This window comes from Carcharodon carcharias, chromosome 20, assembly GCF_017639515.1.
Source record: "Carcharodon carcharias isolate sCarCar2 chromosome 20, sCarCar2.pri, whole genome shotgun sequence".
Taxonomy (NCBI): domain Eukaryota; kingdom Metazoa; phylum Chordata; class Chondrichthyes; order Lamniformes; family Lamnidae; genus Carcharodon; species Carcharodon carcharias.
The window spans coordinates 67,897,261-67,916,732 of NC_054486.1; the positions used below are offsets into that span (position 1 = coordinate 67,897,261).

Genomic DNA, 19,472 nt, shown 5'->3' on the forward strand with positions numbered 1-19,472 from the left:
CTAATCAATATAGCCTTTTGTGTCCGAACCTTTTTTGAATGTTTAATTAAATAATCAGAATGAAAAGTGTTTTGTCCACTGGATTCTTTGAATGTTTCTATTATGATCGATGGAATTGTCTGTTTTTCTCTTTATAGGTTCCAGATCCAAAGTTTCCTTTTCTTGGTGTGCACTTTACACCAAGAATGAATGGTAGTGTGTGGCTTGGACCCAATGCAGTTTTGGCATTTAAACGGGAAGGTTATAATGTTTTTGACTTTGACCTGCATGATTTTACAGATGCCATAAGCTATAGGTATGCAGTAGATTTCAGAGCTGAAACCCTGCAATATATGAGTAGATTAGTGAATAATTTAATTTTAAAAGTGTATCCTCCAACATTGACTAAAATGTTAAGTCTCCAGGTCATCCTTTTAAGGTGCAAACCATTTATTAGACTTATTGATCAGCTGTAAACTGTAAATTACTCAGGATGAAAACTAATATTGTTCCAGTTAAAAACACATCCAATATCATTTTTAATTGCTAAAGTTAAACTGTTTTCAAAAACTTGTCTGTCTTTGTCTTGAAGTGATCTTGTAAAAAATTTGAAACTTGCATTATCCACAAATGCTAACTTTTATAACTCTTGAAAGGCATTCGATCTTGTAACAGATCTTGGGGTTCATAGTATATACTATTTTTGTAACTATTTTTGACCTATGCGATGTTATACACATAAATTTGTATTAAAATGTAATTTTAAAATATGAACAACTTGATCATTCAAATTTTTATAAAACACATTAAATTCTTAGGATGTTAAAGTTTGAAATTAGATTCCAGTTTGTACATGGATCTTCAATTTATTCAAGATTGTCAAAAGCATTGAAACATTTCTCCCCCTTGTCTTTATCAGTGGGGTTCAAAAACTTGTATTGAAAAATGTAGCTTTTGGCGTAAACGAAATGTACAGAGGAATCGTTACTGGTGCCCAAGTGAAACAGCTTCAGCGATACATACCAGCACTCTCTGCCAATGATGTCATGAGGTGAGTAGCAAGAGCATTGAAGCACATGGAATCTCAAATGTTTTCACCTCCACTTACGATTTACTTTTTCTCTGGCTGCCTTGTATTTGTTGCCACCACCTTAATGATTTTACCTGTTATTCCATTAGATTCCTCTATAGATCAGTTTCTGTTGGTCAGAAAAACGTTGACTTTGATTTTTACTAATCTCCAATGAAAATAGAAAATGTTGATGAATACTATGCAGTCTACCTGTTACTAACTGTTACTTGATCAATTACTTACTAAAACCACAAAAAAAACCCAAAATACTGTGGATGCTGGAAATACTCAAGTCAGGTAGCATCTATGGAAAAAGAAACTGTTAATGTTTCTGCTCGACAACATTTCATCAGAAGTAGAAAAAGAATAGAGATGGCACAGGATTCAAGCAAGCACAGAGACTTGGAAAGGAGGAGGTGGGGGAAAGAACAAAAGGCAAAATTTGTGTTGGGCTGGAAGGCAGGAGATATTAAATGCCAAAAGAGATGATGGTGGAAAAAGGGAGTGGTAATGAGACAAGTGAAGTATCAAAAGATGGGGCTAAGACATGTAAATGGCAATAGCAGAATCATTACCAACAACTGTGTCTGGGGTGGAAAAAAATGGGAGCACCTGAAAATGTTAAATTCACTTGAGTCCAGAAGGTTGTGAAGTGCCTAATCGAAAGATGGGGAGCTGTGCCTTGAAATTACATTGAGCTTCCTTAGGACGGTGTAAGAGGCCGAGGAGAGAGAGCAAGGTGGAAGTGCAAATGGCAGGCCACCAGAAGCTCACTGTCATGCATGTGGACTCAATGGACATATTCTGTAAAGTGATCACCCAGTTTGCATTTAGCTTCCCTAATATTTAGAAGACTACTTTGTGAGCAGCACGTACAATATAGTAAATTGAAAGAAATACAAGTAAATCGTTGTTTTACCTGGAAAGTGTGTTTGGAGCTAAAAGACCACTTCTAAGTTCAGTACACTACTTTTCTTCCTTCAAATTATTGAAGATGCCTTGATAGCTAGATATTAACGGTCTGCAATATTTTTGTACTCCATATGCTTCTGTGCTGTTCTCCAATTTGTTGAAGTTAAATGGAGTTCAGAGACTTGGGAGCCTTGGTAGGCTTGATACTTAACATGTCCAACTAACATAGAACAACAATCAACAAAGCCAATAAAATGCTTAACTACATGGTCAGAACAGTAAGATGTAGAAGTCAGATGAGGTCACGATCAGAGTGTGTAGGGCTCTGGTTAAACTGCACCTTAAGTAACTCTTTCAAGTACAAACACATTTCCATCTGTTCCTATTCCGATGAAGTTACATTGTTTCACAGTTTGCCATTGTGAGATTTGAACTCTTGATCTTGGGGTTTCAAGCCCAGTACCATAACCACTTGGCTATTTAGGCCAAGCACTGCACCTTAAGTACCGGGCTCAGCTTTGATTGCTAAGAATCAAGGGCAGGAGATGGTACTGATTAGAACCATAAGGCCAGTCTCTAATGTAAACCATCTGAGTTACAAGGAAAGACTGTAGAACCTTGGCCTTTTCAATCTGAGGAATACTTTTCCAGAAGTATGCAAGGTCATTAAGAATATGGGAAAGGTAAATCTGAAATATCACTTGAATAATTTGAGTCGGATAAGGGGACATTGATGCAAACTGGTAAAAGGTAAATGTAATACTCCCATCAGAAAGTTCTTCACTTAAAGAATGATCATTGTAGAGATGAGAACTTTGGAATTATTTAAGATACAGTGAAATGTATCACCATGCACGGCTGCATGCTCAAGACTGTCGAGTGGAAGAAGGGTTATAAAGTGCATGCAGCTGTGAAGGTCCAGGACCAGTGTAGCAGAATATTACAAAAACAAATGGGATGTTAGGATGCTTTGCCAGGACAATTAAATAAATGTCTAAAAATCTCTGTATAAGTCCTTGGCCAGCCATATCTGGAACACTATGGGCAGAATATTGCCGTTGGTGTGCGGAGGTGGGCCCGACACGTTGATGCATAAAATGGTGCATGATGACGTCGGGCGTGCGTTCCGACGTCATCGCGTGTCATTTCAATATTTCATTTGGCAGGCGCGCACTGAAGGCAGCTGTGTGCCCGCCGAACTGTCAACAGCCTATGAAGGCCATTAGAAAAGCAATTGAAGTTGTTGACAATGCTGCCCATCCAACCTTAAGGTTGGCGAGCAGGGGAAGAGCCCACATGGCTTTCACAGGATGAGGTTTCCTGAAGCTTGTATAAAATAAAGAAATACATTTTCATGACATCGCAAACATGTCCCAGCCCATGTGACACTGTCAGATGAGGGGACATGTTTAACTAATTTTTTATTTTATTATTTGAAAACTTTTATTATCTACTTAATCTCCCGCCCAGCCCGCCCGACATTGGTAAGATTTAACCCTATATCTGGTTTTGGTCCCCTTCAAGACAGAGATAGCAGTGCTCTAGAGGATGAGCAGAGAAAATCTACTTAAGTGATAATTGAGGATCCTTAAATTAACTATCAAAATAGCCTAAGAGAGCTGGGGCCTCCCACTTTAGGAAAGCATAACTTTTGAGAAGATTCAGTTGACCTTTAATATAACGATAATATTAGACTCAGTCCAAGTGGATGAACTAGGTAGATTAGAGAGGTCAGGGGATACAATTGTAAATTATGAAAACAAGGAAGTAGATTAGATCAGAAAATGCTGGAAATATTTAGCAAGGCTGGCAGCATCTGTGAAGAGAGAAATAGACTTAACCATTTCAGGTCTGATCTTCCATTGGAAGCGACAATAGTTTGCAATTATAGTGACTTCTAAAATACAAAACCATCTCACAGAAGCATAGTCAGACATAAGAACGTACAAAATAGGAGCAGGAGTGAGCCGTTTGACTCTTTGAGCCTGTTTTTAAAAATTCTTTAATGGGATGTGGGCTTTGCTGGCAAGGCCAATATTTGTTGCCCATCCATAATTGCTCTTGAGAAGCTACTGATGAACTACCTTCCTTAACCGCTGCAGTCCATGTGCTGTAGACATACTCTTGGTGCTGTTAGGAAGGGAGTTCGAGGATTTTGATCCAGCAACAGTAAAGGAACAGCAATGTAGTTCCAAGTCACGATGATGTTGGAGCTGGACTCATCCAGGCCAGTGGAGAGTAATCCTTCACACTCCTGACATGTGCCTTGTTGATGGTGGACGGTCATTGGGAAGTCAGGAAGTGAGTTACTCAGAATTCCCAGCTTCTGATCTGTTCTTGTAGCTGCAGTATTTATGTGGCTGGTCCAGTTCAGATTCTGGTCAATGGTGACTCCCAGGATGTTGATAGTGGGAGATTCAGTGATGGTAATGCCATTGAATGTCATGGGGAGATGGTTAGATTCTGTCTTGTTGGAGATGATAATTGTTTAGTGTGAGTGTTACTCGCTATTTAGAAAAGGCCATTTATTAGCTAATGAGCAACAAGGTACCAGGAGTAGATGGAATCCCCGCTGAAGCACTAAAGCATGGCAGAGAAGCACTATTGGCACGTATGAATGGTCTCATCTCCATTATCTGGAAGGAGGAGAGCATGCCAGGAGATCTCAGAGACATTATTATCATGACCATCTTCAAGGAAGATCACAAGTCCGACTGTGGTAACTATAGAGGAGTCTCCCTGCTGTCGGCCACAGGGAAGGTCATCACAAGAATCCTCAATTGCCTTCTCACTGTGGCTGAAGAGCTCCTCTCAGAATTGCAATGCAGATTCTGCCCACTAAGGGGCACAACAGACATGATCTTCACTGTGTGGAAACTGCAAGAGAAATGCAGGGAACAGCACCAACCCTTGTACATGGCCTTCTCTGACCTCACAAAAGCCTTAGACACTGTCAACCACAAAGGATTATGGAATATCCTCCTCCGTTTTGGCTGCTCCCAAAAGTTTGTCATTGTCCTCTGTCTGCTCCACGAAGACATGCAAGCTGTGATCCTGACCAGTGGATCTACCACAGACCCAACCCACATTTGGACCAGTGTCAAGCATGGCTGTGTCATCGCACCGACGTTCTTCTCCATCTTCCTTGCCACAATGCTCCATCGCACCCTCAGCAAGCTGCCCGCTGGAGTGGAGCTAAACTACAGAACAAATGGGAACCTGTTCAACCTCCACTGTCTGCAGGCCAGATCTAAGGTCGCCCCATCCTCTGTCATTAAACAACAGTATGCAGACGATGCTTGTGTCTGCGCACGCTCGGAGGCCGAGCTCCAAGCCATTGTCAACACCTTCACTTGAGGCATATCGAGAGCATAGGCCTTACACTAAACATCCGTAAGACAAAGGTCCTCTACCAACCTGCCCCACACCGCACAGCACCCCCCCCCCCCCCCCCCCCCCCCCCCCCCCCCCCCCCCCCCCCCCCCCCCCCCCCCCCCCCCCCCCCCCCCCCCCCTCCGCAGTTATCAAAATCCACGACGAGGTCTTGGACAAAGTGGACCACTTTCCATACCTTGGGAGCCTACTGTCAACAATGGCAGACATCTACGACAAGGTTCAAAACTGCCTTCAGTGTGCAAGCGCCGCCGTCGACAGTCTGAGGAAGAACGTGTTTGAAGATTAGGACTTCAAACCTGGCACCAAGCTCATGGTCTACAGAGCAGTAGTGATACCTGCCCTCTTATATGTGGACTATGTACAGCAGGCACCTCAAAACTCTGGAGAAGTACCACCAGTGCTACCTCCGCAAGATCCTGCAAATCCATCGGCAGGTTAGGTGCACCAACGTCAGTGTTCTTGCTCAGGCCAACATCCCCAGCATCGAAGCATTGACCACACTCGATCAGCTCCGCTGGGGGGGGGCCACATTGTCCACATGCCTGACATGAGAATCCTGAAACAAGCACTCGATGTGGAGCTTCGACAAGGCAAGCAAGCCCCAGATTGGCAGAGGAAATGCTTCAAGGACACCCTCAAAGCCTTCTTGAAAAAGTGCAACATCCTTACCGATAGCTGGGAATCCCTGGCCCAATACCATTGGAAGTGGAGGGAAAACACCTGGGAAGGAGCTGAACACCTCGAGTATCATCGCCAAGAGCTAGCTGAAGCCAAGTGTTGACAGCATAATGAGCACATGGCAACTCCGGCTCCCGACCCACCCATTCATCCTACCACTGCCTGCCGCCCCTGTGATAGAGACTGTAAGTCACACATTGGACTCAATCACCTGAGAACTCATTTTTAGTGTGGAAGCAAGTCATCCTCGACCCTGAGGGACTGCCTGAGAGAGGGGGATTTATCAGCCCAAGGATGAAGGTTGTCCAGGTCTTGCTGCATGTAGACACGGACTAGTAATCCAGAGGCCCAGGCTCCAGTGGAAAATGGGTTCCAATCCTACCAGGCAGCTGGTGGAATTTAAATACTCACCTTGTTCGTTATTAACAGCATTATCTCACCTTTTTTCCTTCTTGTCTATCCTTCCTAAATGACACACATCCTTGAACATTCAGTTCCCAGTCTTGGTCACCCTGTAACCACATCTCTGTAATCACAAGTAAATCATACTCATTTACCTCTTTGTACTTGCAAAGCATCTACCTTGTTGCGAATGCTGCATGCATTCAGAAAGTGTCCTTAGCTTTGTCTTTTTAACATTATTCCACATTCTGAACCTATTTGATGCTTGCCTTCTCTTCGTTTGCCTTTCAATTTTGCTTACTACTTTCCTACTTCCTGTTACCAGCTTTGTTTCCCTCCAATCTGAGCTCCCTCTCATATTCCAATCCCCCTGCCAATCTAGTTTAAACCCTCCCCAACAGTGCTAGTAAATAAACCTCCCTGTGAGGATGTTAGTACAGTCCTACTAACTGTCCATTTTGTATAGGTTCCACTTGCCCCAGAATTGGACCCAATGCCTCAGAAATCTGATGCCATCTCTCCTATATCAATGCTCCAGCTACATGTTCAATCACTGAATCCTCCTACTCCTATGTTCACTAGCACTTGGCACTGGGAATAATCCTAAGATTACTGCTCTTGAGGCTCTGCTTTTTAATTTCTTTCCTTACTTCCTAAAATCTGTTTTCAGGACCTCATCCCCTTTCATACCTGTGTGGTTGGTACCTATATGGACCACAACCTCTGTGGCTGTTCACCCTCCCTCAGAAGAATGTCCTGCAGCTGCCCTGTGACATCCATGATCCTGGCACCAGGGAGGCAACATACCATCCTAGGGTCACATCTAAGGCCACAAAAATGCCTGTCTGTTTCCCTAACTAATGAATGCCCTATCACTATTGCTCTTCCACTCTTCTTTCAGCTTTCATGTGCAGCTGAGCATCCATGGTGCCATGAACTTGCTGTATTACTCTGAGGACCATCACCCTCACCAGTATCCAAAGTGGAAAACCAGTTAGTGAGCAAGATCAATTTTGGGCTCCTGCACTACCTGCCTAGTTCTCTTTGGCTGCCTGTCCATCACCCATTCTCTATCTGCCTGCATGCTCCTAACCTCCCTAAAAGTGCTATCCATGTACTTCTCTGCCTCACAGATGCACCACAGTGACTCCAGCCACCGTTCGAGTTCCGAAACTCGGAGCTGAAGTTTTGGAGCCGGTGACATTTGCTGCAGATATGTTTGTCTAGGACACATGGTGCATCCGTGATTCACCACGTGCCACAGGATGCAGATTCACTCGCCAAGCTGCCCTGCCATACCTTAACTTTTACAGACTATTTATTATAAGTAGAATAACTTGCCAATTACGCACCAATCAGCTTCTTCCCCTGTACTGAAGTAAGAGCCAAATAATAGAGGTTGAAAAAGGTAGAAAAAGAAAGGAGCACCGAACCGAACCCCTCACATCGAACGCTCAGTAGCTTACTCTGTCCAAGTCGCACTCCGTGATAGAGAACCACATATCCAAGTTTGCCAATGATACAAAGGCAGCGTTATCAGCAGTGTATGTGGAAGCATAGAATTACAAAGATGTAGTCATAGGACATTAATGGGTTAAGTAAATGGCCAAATTATGGCAAATGGATTTTGGTGTAGGTATCCACTTGAGACCTGAGAAAGATGAGATCAGAGTCTGTAGTCCCGCCACATCTGTGAAAGGGAAAATTAAACAATGAACAGGAGGAGGATGGGGGTCAATGAGTACATCGATCTGGGGTAACCTTGCATGTGAGCGCAAAAGACAAGGCAGAAGTGCTTGCAATCATCTTCAGCCAGACATACTGAAAAAATGATCTATCTTGGCCTCCTCCTGAGGTCCCCACCATCACAGAAGCTAGTCTTTGCTTTACATGATATAGAAACAGCTGAGTGCACTGAATGCAACAAAGGCTATGGATCTGACAACATCTCCACTGTAGTGCTGAAGCATTGTGCTCCAGAACCAGCTGCAGCTCTAGCCAGTATAACAACAATACTGGCATGACCTGACACTATGGAAAATTGCTCAGGTATGTCCTGTCCACAAGAAGCATGGCAAATCCAATCTGGCCAATTTGTCCCATCAGTCCTTTCTGAATCAGCAGCAAAGTAATGGAATGTGTCATTGATAGTGCTATTAAGTGGCGCTTACACAGCAATCCTCTCTTTGGGTTCCGTCAGGTCTACTCCATTCCAAGCCTTCTTGTAGCTTTGGTCCAAACGTCGACAAACAAGCTGAATTCGAGGTGAGGTAAGAGTGACTGCTCTCGACATCAAGGCAGCATTTCACTGAATGTGGCATCAAGGAGCCCTAATAAAATTAAAGTCAGTGGGAAGCAGGGAAAGCCCTCCACTGGCTGGAATCATTCCTAGCACAAAGGAAAATGGATGTGATTATTGGGGGCCAATCATCTCAGCCAGAGGACATCACTTTTGGAGTTCCTCGGGCAGTGTTCTAAACTCAACCGTCTTCAGCTGCTTCATCAATGAAGTTCCCTCCATCATAAGATCAGAAGTAGTGATATTTGCTGATGATTGCCATGTACAGAACATTCTATTCATATTGAATAGTCCCTGCCTGCACATAGCAAGAGCTAGACAACACAGTTAGGTGGGGAATGTAAGTAATGAAGAGGCCACAGAAACCGTATAGACAGGTTGAGTCGGGAAGAACTGGGCAGATGGAATACAATATTGTGAAGTTTGAAGTTTTGTTAAGAAAAGACATACTTGCTCTAGATAGAGTGTAACAAAGGTTCACCAGACTGGTTCCTGGGATGATGGGATTATCTAATGAGGAGATTTAGACTAGGACAATATTCCTTGGCATTTAGATGAATGAGAGGTGTTCTAATTGAAACACAAAATTCTTAAGGGGACTTAAGACGTTCATGCTGAGAAAATATTTTCATTGGTTGGGAAATCTAGAGCACAGGGATCACAGAATTGGAATTAGAATTTTATTATGTTAGAGGTGCTATATAAATACAAGTTGTTCTTGGAGTTTAGAAGGTTGAGGGGTGATTTGATTGAAATTTAAGGTAAGGGGATCTGATAGTGGAAATAGCTTCTCTTCATCCATCCTGGTTGGGGAGTCTAGTACTACAGAATATAGCCTAAAAATTAGAGCCCGATATTTCAGGAGTGAGGTTAGGGAACATTTTTGCACACAGAAAGTAGTATAAGTTTTGAATTCTCTTCCACAAATGGCAATTGATGCTACATCACATCATTAGATTGATGGATTTTCATTTAGCAAAGATATTAAGGGATATGGGGCAAAGGCAGGTATATGGAGTTAGGTCATAGATCAGCCATGATCTCAGTGAATGGTGGAACAGACTCGAGGGGCTAATTGCCTTCTCCTGCACCTATGTTTCGATGAACCACGAAATGCAGTGGTTTAAAGCTGTGGAGTACTGCAATCTCTGGAAGAGAAGTTCAGCGAAATTTCCCCATCTGACAAACTACACTGTCTGTGATAGGTAGCTACACATTACCTACATTAGGGGTGTATGATCAAAATTGTCTTGCTGTCCCAACTGTAAGGGGATAGTGAAAAAACAAAGTGAATAAATCTAAGTCTGGAAGTACAAAATTGAGAAAGGGAGTTTCTCAAGATTACATTAAAGGTGTTTATTATATGTTGATATGCTGTTCAAGCTTTTGATCTGTTTTTTCTTTAATAATGGCTTTTAATTTTGCGAAATTACCTTTGCCATCCTATTAACATATGCAGTTGCATATTCACTGTCAGAATTTGTAAGGTTAGTTTGAGAGTCAATGTAAATAGTATGGAATTAATGATCCTAATCATTGTTCAGATTAAAAATCTTGCTGCTGATTTAAAGTATGTATCCAGATGCTTCAACTTTGTAGCAGATTTCTGTCAAAGGAAGATTAGGACTGATAGTTTGGCATAATCGATGCATGAGCTGATTAGAATATAGTATATTCTAAATTGGAAATAAATGCAATCTCTCTCCATAAATGATTTTAAAATTATCCTAATTTTTATACTGCTATAACTTAATTAACCTCAAGTGTGTGCCATGTTTCTGCAGAGGGCCATCTGGAGTAAGAGCCCAAGCCTTGGACAAAGATGGCAATCTCGTGGATGACTTTGTGTTTGATGGAGGTTCTGGTGCTATTGGGAGCCATGTTCTTCATGTTCGAAATGCCCCTTCTCCTGCAGCAACATCATCCTTAGCTATTGGTGAAATCATTGCTGACGAAGCAGAAGAAAAATTTAAATTGTAATATTTTATATTTCTATGTTTTATAAAATGTTGATAAATTACAAGCACAACAAAATATGGCAACATATTTAAAACACATAATGAAAACTGAATAAGTCAGAGGAATATCTGAATTGTCCTACTGAAGGATGTTGCACTGAAATGCGTTGCACAAACTTTTTTTTGTGAATTTGATCACAGGATGCCCTTTTTCCAAACCAGTTCAGAACATATGAATTAGGAGCAGGAGCAGGTCACTTGGCCCTTCGAGTCTGCTCTGCCAATCAATAAGATCGTGGCTGATCTGATTGTAACCTCAACCTCACATTCCTGCCTAGCCCCAATAACCTTTCACCCTTTGTTAATCAATATTCTATCTAGCGCTGCCTTAAAAATATTCAAAGACTCTGCTTCCACTGCCTTTCGAGGAAGAGAGTTCCAAAGACTCTCAACCCTCTGAGAGGAAAGGTTTCTCCTCATTTCGGTATTAGATGAGTGACCCCTTATTTTTAAACAGTGACCCCTAGTTCTAGATTCATCCAAAGGATGAAACATCCTCTCCACATCTACTCTGTCAAGACCCCTCACTATCTTAAAGGTTTCAATCAAGTTGCCATACCTTATTTGAATATATGAAAGGCTCCAATAATTAATCATTTATGATGTATTATATTACCACAGCTTAAACTGCTACAAATTGAAATAACTGTAAAATTTGAATACGAAAATAAATTTCATTTATAAACCATGCTTTAAACAATTAGCATACTATTTGAGTTTTGTATATAAAAAATATGCTTTATACTTCTATACCCAGCGGTAAGAATGTGGAATTTATTGCCATGTGGGGCCAGAATTTCATAACTTTTCCACCTTATGGGCAGACTTCAGATGCATTGGGGTGTGTTACCAACTTTTCTGCGTTAAACCTTTATTGATATTCAGATTTAACTGTCAATTTTCCCCTGAGATTTAATCTCTTCTTTGGAGTGATGCTTTGACACCTGTTCCCCTGCTTTAAAGGTTGAACAGATGGCTGACCTCTTTCAGAGACTTCAAAGGTATTCAACTCTAGAGGCTTTGTTTATACAACCATAGAATAGAATCCCACCATGGATGCTTGGCTGGTTTCCAAACATCACTTATAGATTCAGCTCAGCAGGGGTTGTTGACACAATTGCCAATAGGACTGAGAGTTCATCTATTTAGACAGTTTCTTGACCATTTAAAAGGATAATGGTTTTTTGAGGTGGTTCTTGAATTACTTTGATTATTTGGACAGTTTCATGAGCGTCCTAGAGTCCTAGCACATAATGGATACTGGGTGAGTGGGTAAGGAGGATATGGAGGGTGGGTGTAGGTATGGAGGGACCATGGAGGGGTGAGGGTTTTAGGAGACAGGCAGATAAGGTTTTAGAGGGCTCGCGCTCAGTCGATGTCCTAGGGAACCAAGGTGAGCCTTTGAACTTGCCCACCTTTGCATCCGCCCACTTTGGTTTCTGCCTCTGCCCTTCTTCAGGGGAGGATGGTAGCTCCAACTCCAGCCCACCACTGTCAACCCACAATAAAAATAGCATTAGCGGGCACTGCCAGGCAGGAAGCAGGATTGCAGCAACTGGTAATGGCCCAACTCATAATTCTTGCCTCAAAGATGCAAATCTGTGCTATGGAATAGTTGAGGTGAATAGTATAGATGCATTAAAGGAGAAGCTAGACAAATACATGAGGAAGAAAGGAATAAAAGAATAGTTAATCCGGTGAAGTAAAGCAATGTGGGAGGAGGGTCCTGTGATGTATTGATGTGTCGGGCTGAATGGCCCATTGCATAACAGATGATGCCTATATGCATTGCAGGTAAACTGTTGTGTAATATAAATTAGAAATTAATAGTACATTCTAAAAAAGGAACCTTCCTCCTACCTTGAAGCTTTTGATTTCTGAAATGCATTCCAAATTTGAAGGGCATCCTCCTAGTTCTTTGTCCAAGTGACCCATTATTCATGGGTCAGCCTTAATGGTGAAAATTTAGTAGGCTTTGTGATGTTAGGAGCATCAGAGCTGAACCAATCCTTTCCTCATCTGGCATGCACATAAGCCAAATGGTGTTGAACAGCAGTTCAAAGCAAGAATCCTAAGGAATTTCACCTCTGTAGCTGAAGGGTATTGAAGCCACCCATAATACTGTTTCAGCTGAAGTAAAATAACTCAGCACAGAGCACAAAATCAAACCTGGGAAAGTCCTGATCTGTATGATTTAGCTGCACCCTGGCTAAACTCATGGAACCATTGTACAGTTCCACTTTTTATAATGTAAACAAACATATTTGAAACAAGTGTTGGATACACAAACCAGAGATAAGGTCCGATACATCTGCTTTTCAATGATTTTGGTGGATAATGTGATGATTTATGCAATACAGTGGAGTGTGGAGAAATATTTTAAAATATTGCACAGCATAAAAGTTCAAGCCACATTAACTTAAAACAATGTTCAAGTGTTTGAAATAATCTTAAATAGTCCAATTATAACAATGCACCAAACTAGTTACTTTTGATAATGTTAATAGTCTTTTGAATGAAAAACAAAGCTGAGGTGACTTATCAGAATCTTTAACCAACCAGCTTATGAATACTGTTTGCAATTTATGGTTTAAGTAGTGGGCAAAGTTATTTGGTCTGTCCTGCACATCAGAAACAAAGAATTGAGATGGTGAAAGTACTTTCTGCACTTGTCAACAGCTAATATCAAAGACAGTTTTCATCCATACAGCAATGTTATCTTCATCACATGTATACCAAATCATACAACACTCTGATGGAGTTGGTCTTAGAATTTTGAGGGATTTCTATATAAAGCTAGTAATGATGGATGTCTATGCATCCTGCCTGTTTCCAATCCACTCCTGGAATTTTTAAAGCACATCAACACATTGCTACACACAGAATATTTCAAATGTCATTACACTCTTTTGAACTTGGAAACAGAATTCTATTTTATTTTGATTAGCAATTCAGTCATTTGAATTTTTTCCTGATAAATTTGTTAATTATATTAAAAGCAAAATACTGTGGATGCTGGAGATCTGAAAAATAAACAAAGTGCTGGAAAAGCTCAGCATGTCTGGCAGCATCTGTGGAGAGAGAAACAGAGTTAACATTTCAAGTCCAATATGACTCTATTGTTATTATGTTGTTGTACTGAAGCTTAATGTGTTATAAATAACAGCCATAGCTATCGCAGATAGGTTTTGATCAGTTCCCATTTAGTTTGTTTGTTGGCTCCAAATAATCAGTCTGAGGGTTATTTGCCTTGTCTGTTATTTTTTTTCTCAATCATCCATATTGTCTCCCCAATTATTCTGCTGAAATTCTTGAGTTTCTGAATGGAGTCATCAAATAAGCAGCATTATGGTGTCAAACAAAGTATTTCCTACTTTCATCAAATTTCCAGCTATCTTTGTGATTAAAAAATCTATTTTTGTCTAAATTGATCTTTGTTGGGTTCTTTAACTATTATTGTACATAAGTGATTAAAAAGCAACTTTACTTGCAGAGATCACGTTCAAGTTTAGCTCAATATGCCATTGTGATAATTGATCATGAGGCAGTTTGGTTGAGGGAAGAGCTAAACTACTGAATTCATGCAAAATGTTTATGCAAATATGAATCTAGTATGGTTTAATTGTTTAACAAAATTGTTTAACTTTTTGGATCCAGTTGCTATTTTGGGATAGTTATATTTTGCCCTTAAACCAATCAGTTTGATCTGGTGTCTTTGAAAAGCAACTGTCTTGACTAGAATCTCTGGGAAGAATAAAATAAACCATAGAGAGAATGAATGAAAGCAAAACAGCTACATAAAAACATTAGTCATAATTTTAACAAAGTTTTTTACATAATTATGCAAAGAGCTAATAAAGTTTAAGAACCACTAACTGTTATGATTCTCTCATTTACCAAGCCTTTATAAAGGGTAAAGCCCTAAAACAAGGTGTAGTATTGTTCTATCGTTTTTAAAGATAATGAAGATGCTGTGGAAACACGGGATTGGAGCAATTGTTGAAACATTCTTAAAGGGATTTGTGTTTATTATCTTCGGTATGCTATGAAGTTTACTCAGATTCAGAATCACAAAATCTCACAGTGCAGAAGCCCTTCAGCCTATCGAGTCTACACCGACACGTGAGAAACACCTGGCCTACCTACCTAACCCCATTTACCAGCACTTGGCCCATAGCCTTGAATGTTATGATGTGCCAAGTGCTCATCCAGGTACTTTTTAAAGGATGTAAGGCAACCCGCCTCCACCACCCTGCCAGGCAGTGCATTCCAGACCGTCACCACCCTCTGGGTAAAAAAAGTTTTTCCTCACATCCCCCCAAACGTCCTGCCCCTCACCTTGAACTTATGCCCCCTTGTGACTGACTCTTCAACTAAGGGGAACAGCTGCTCCCTATCCACCCTGTTCATAATCTTGTACACCGCGATCAGGTCACCCCTCAGTCTTCTCTGCTCCAACAAAAACAAACCAAGTCTATCCAACATTTCTTCATAACTTAAATGTCCATCCCAGGCAACGTTCTGGTGAATCTCCTCTGCACCCCCTCCAGTGCAATCACATCCTTCCTATAATGTGGCGACCAGAGCTGCACACAATACTCCAGCTGTGGCCTCACCAAGGTTCTATACAACTCCAACATGACCTCCCTACTTTTGTAATCTATGCCTTGATTAATAAAGGCAAGTGTCCCATATGCCTTTTTCACCACCCCACTAACATGCCTCTCCATCTTCAGAGATATATGGACACACATGCCAAGGTCCCTTTGTTCCTCGGAATTTCCTAGTGTCATGCCGTTCATTAAATACTTTATTGTCAAATTACTCCTTCCAAAGTATATCACCTCACACTTTTCAGGGTTAAATTCCATCTGTCACTTATCTGCCCGTTTAACCATCCCGTCTATATCTTCCTGTAGCCCAAGACACTCAACCTCAATGTTAACCACCCGGTCAATCTTTGTGTCATCCGCAAACTCACTAATCCTACCCCCAACATAGTCATTTATGTCGTTTATATAAATGACAAATAATAGGGGACCCAGCACAGATCCCTGTGGTATGCCACTGGACACTGGCTTCCAGTCGCTAAAGTATCCTTCTGTCATCACCCTCTGTCTCCTACAACTAAGTCAATTTTGAATCCACCTTATCAAATTACCCTGTATCCCATGTGCATTTGCCTTCTTTATAAGTCTCCCATGTGGGACCTTGTCAAAGGCTTTGCTGAATCCATATAAATTACATCAACTACACTACCCTCATCTACACACCCGGTCACCTCAAAAAAATTCAATCAAATTTGTTAGGCATGACCTCCCTCTGACAAAGCCAAGCTGACTATCCCTGATCAAACCTTGCCTCTCCAAGTGGAGATGGGTTCTCTCCTTCAGAATTTTCTCCAACAGTTTCCCTACCACTGACATGAGACTCATTGGCCTCAAGGGGGAAGTGAAAATATTCTAGGAAATATGGTATGCAGTAGAAAACAAGGCTTATCTATGATCATAGTCTGAAACACGAGCCAAAAATAGCAAGTGAAAAATTCCAAAATATAACAATCTGTATCTTACAATACAGACCAACCCAGGTCTTAGAAATCTTTGCAGTATGCTATATGTTCCCTGATATTGACATCCAAGAGACAAAAGCATAGCGTAGAAGGAGGAAGATGACACAGACAGTGGGAAGCCTGAGATTCCTGTTGAGCTGTTTTTTCAGTTTTGAAAGCCATATGGCATGCCCATATTGATTAACCCTTCACCAGTGTGTCCCACCTACCCAATGAACTAACAGTCCACCATATATATGTACACAGTGGTGAAATGCACCTTCACCAACATTGACCTCTGCAGTAATTCAAGCTTTCATGGATTAATTTCTTTTGATTTTACTATATTTTATACTATACCAAAAAACACCTCCAACAGTGCAGCACTCTCAATATTGCACTGGAGTATCAGCCTAGATTTTTTGTGTTCAAGCCTGTGGAATGGGACTTGAACCCACAACCTTCTAACTCAGAGGCAAGAGTGCTAACCATTGAACCATGATTGATGTCAAATTGGACTGTGAAAGAAAGAATAACCAGAAGACTGTGGAGCTGGCCCTGAGCTCTGGAGTGACATCCAACTTCACTGTGGACCATCCTGTTATATTCTTATGTTCCCTACCATGTCCAACATATCCTGCTCATATTGACGGTGAGGACTAACCTAAAAAGGACTTCACCTGTATCTGGCCTGCTCCTCCTATTATGTGCCACATTGTCCTGAAAACAGAAAGTAGTGCTGAAATGTTAGAAGTTTGACCATCCTGCATTCTAACTTGTGTGTCCGAGTAATTGAATATGCATCATGTAGAGATGACCTTTTTAAAATGTCATGCAATAACAACTTTGGTTTTAAATGGCAATTATATAGTGTGCTCTGCTGCAGTATGGATAGCATGTGAAAGTTAGAAAGAGGTGGGGCGGAATCATCCCATATTTGCACTAAGTGCAGTAGCGGGTGGATAAAATGATGATTTACTTGCTGGCCGCGATGGCGGGTTTTCAAACTGTATCATCCCAAACCCACCACATTACTTATGCATTCTGGGATACACACCTTCTTGATGGTGGGCAGGCTCCAATTCACCTGCCATGCCATCACCTCACCACATTTAAGCACCACATTTAAGGTACAGCCACGCTCAGTGCTACCAGCCCAGCACTGCAGCAAAGAAGACATGTCCTCAAAAGGCAAGAAGGCTGTAGCCCTTGAGTACCTTTTGGATGCTGTGGAAGTCCGCTGTGAAATCCTGTACCACCACTCTGGCTATAGGAGGGGCAGCTACATTACCATTCCAGCTTGGTAGACAATAGCAGTGGTGATTAGTGCCAATATTGCACAGAAGAGCTTGGCCATCCAATGCATAAAGAGGATGAATGATCTCATCTGTGCAGCCAGGGTTTGGCAACCATCTCACCACTCTAAACTCACACACTCAAGCCCATCACATGTTTTCTGGCATCTCACTCCCTGCTAGCTCAAGGGACATCACCACCCATTCTCACACACACATGCCCACACATGTCCATCTGGCCTCATCTCCTCTGGAGACTGCCTCTTCAACCCTCACCATCTTGAGCCACTTGCATAGATCAACATGTATCCCCACACATTCTGGGAGACCCTCCTTCCCTAGTACAACTCTTGTCCTATAGCCTCTTCCCTTGCCTGAGGTCACTTTTCCCCCTTCCCCAAGCAATTGAAAAGCTGACCACATATGGCTGATCTGGCAGAGAGAGATCAACCCGTGAGCATCCCCTAAAAATGATGTGATGCTGTCCGTGAAGCCTATTGCTGATGACTGCGAGTGCAAGGGAGGCAAACAAACTTTGAAGTCCGAAGCAATGCACGCCTTATATGTACTGTTGTGAAACACGTTGTCGTGTTTTCCCGCCAACGTGGCGGACGATCCATCAGGTGTGGGGAAGCAGGATGAGTCCACCAGGTTGGCCTTATGATGATATGCTGGTGTATTACAATGAGGTTCCTGACATCCGATGGCAGGGAACGTGGCCCACCATCAGAATGGATGATCGCAAACTGGTTTCACAATGTCTTGGAACCGATTTTTGGCCTTCTCGCTATATTGTCTGCTCACACCACCGAACACACCCAACGCCGTCAGGCAGTGAAAATCCCGGCTGTGTCTTGTGATGGGTAGATTACAGACATGCCAATTCATGTGAACTGATCACAAGAGATGCAATTTTTCAGCTAAATCCGGCCTCACTTGCAATCTCATAAGAGGACTGTGAAATCTTGAGATTTTTCTGCTACAGACATTTGCTCAGGTAACCTGCTTAGGACTGCGTTGCTGACTCTCTGCCTGCTGATCGGTGACTTGATTACATCGAGCAGCTCTGCAAGGCCTCAAAGGTGTCATTGGCTTTTTAAAAGAGGGTAAGTATTCCATGGGGGACAGGCTAAAGACAGTGTGCTGGGGGGCAGCTCAATGGACCATAGTTCGCTGAAGATGATGGGCCAGGTGGGATGTGGGGCACAGTGCCAGTAGCACTGCCTTTTTCTCTCTCAGTTCAGGCACTATGCAAGCCCTCGAGAGTTGACTTAAAATTTTGGCCTAATTTTCAAATTCCTGTTCTCTCTACTTTAGCACTAAGCTTCTCAGATATCCTGAGGCAAATATTTTTTCACTTCTTCACTATAGATGGCCCCATTTAGCCACAACAGTCCTGCTCTCTATTATTAAGTTCTCTCCACCCTCACAGCTTTAAAAATCCTTTCTAAGATACTTTTCTTCTATTGTGCCATTCATTTCCCAAACTACTTTTTATTTTTAAACTTTCTTCTCCTGTTAAGCATCAACTGTATTGCACTCTTTAATGGAAACCACTTTGAGGTGTAGTTTATGGGTACTAAAAAAGCAGTGTAATTGTATTGTTCTCTTAAGTTCCTATTATTCTACATGATCATGCTTGTTGTTATATTAAATTATTTCAAGTTATTGCAAATAAAAAAATTGATTAAACTGATAATTGAAACTGATAGTTGAATTCTTTACAATTTATGGATGGAGGGGGTAAGTATAGTGGTACACAAGGTGTGTGGGACAAGCTGGGTGGACCAGAAGGTCTTTACCTGTCAGTTATGCATATGTTTGTATTAATTTAAATGCCATTGTCATATTTTAAATAGCGCAAATTTGG

The 19,472-nt window shown here is 41.6% G+C and overlaps 1 protein-coding gene across 1 annotated transcript in view; it reads left to right on the forward strand.

Moving 5' to 3' along the window:
• l2hgdh (L-2-hydroxyglutarate dehydrogenase) overlaps window positions 1–11,453 on the forward strand; it is a 37,377-nt gene extending 25,924 nt beyond the window's left edge. The window contains exons 8-10 of the mRNA XM_041215318.1: window positions 138–295; window positions 899–1,030; window positions 10,523–11,453. Coding sequence (XP_041071252.1) covers window positions 138–295; window positions 899–1,030; window positions 10,523–10,718 — 486 coding nt within the window. The 3' untranslated portion in view covers window positions 10,719–11,453. The remainder of the gene's footprint in view (window positions 1–137; window positions 296–898; window positions 1,031–10,522) is intronic.
• The last annotated feature ends 8,019 nt before the right edge of the window (window positions 11,454–19,472 follow it).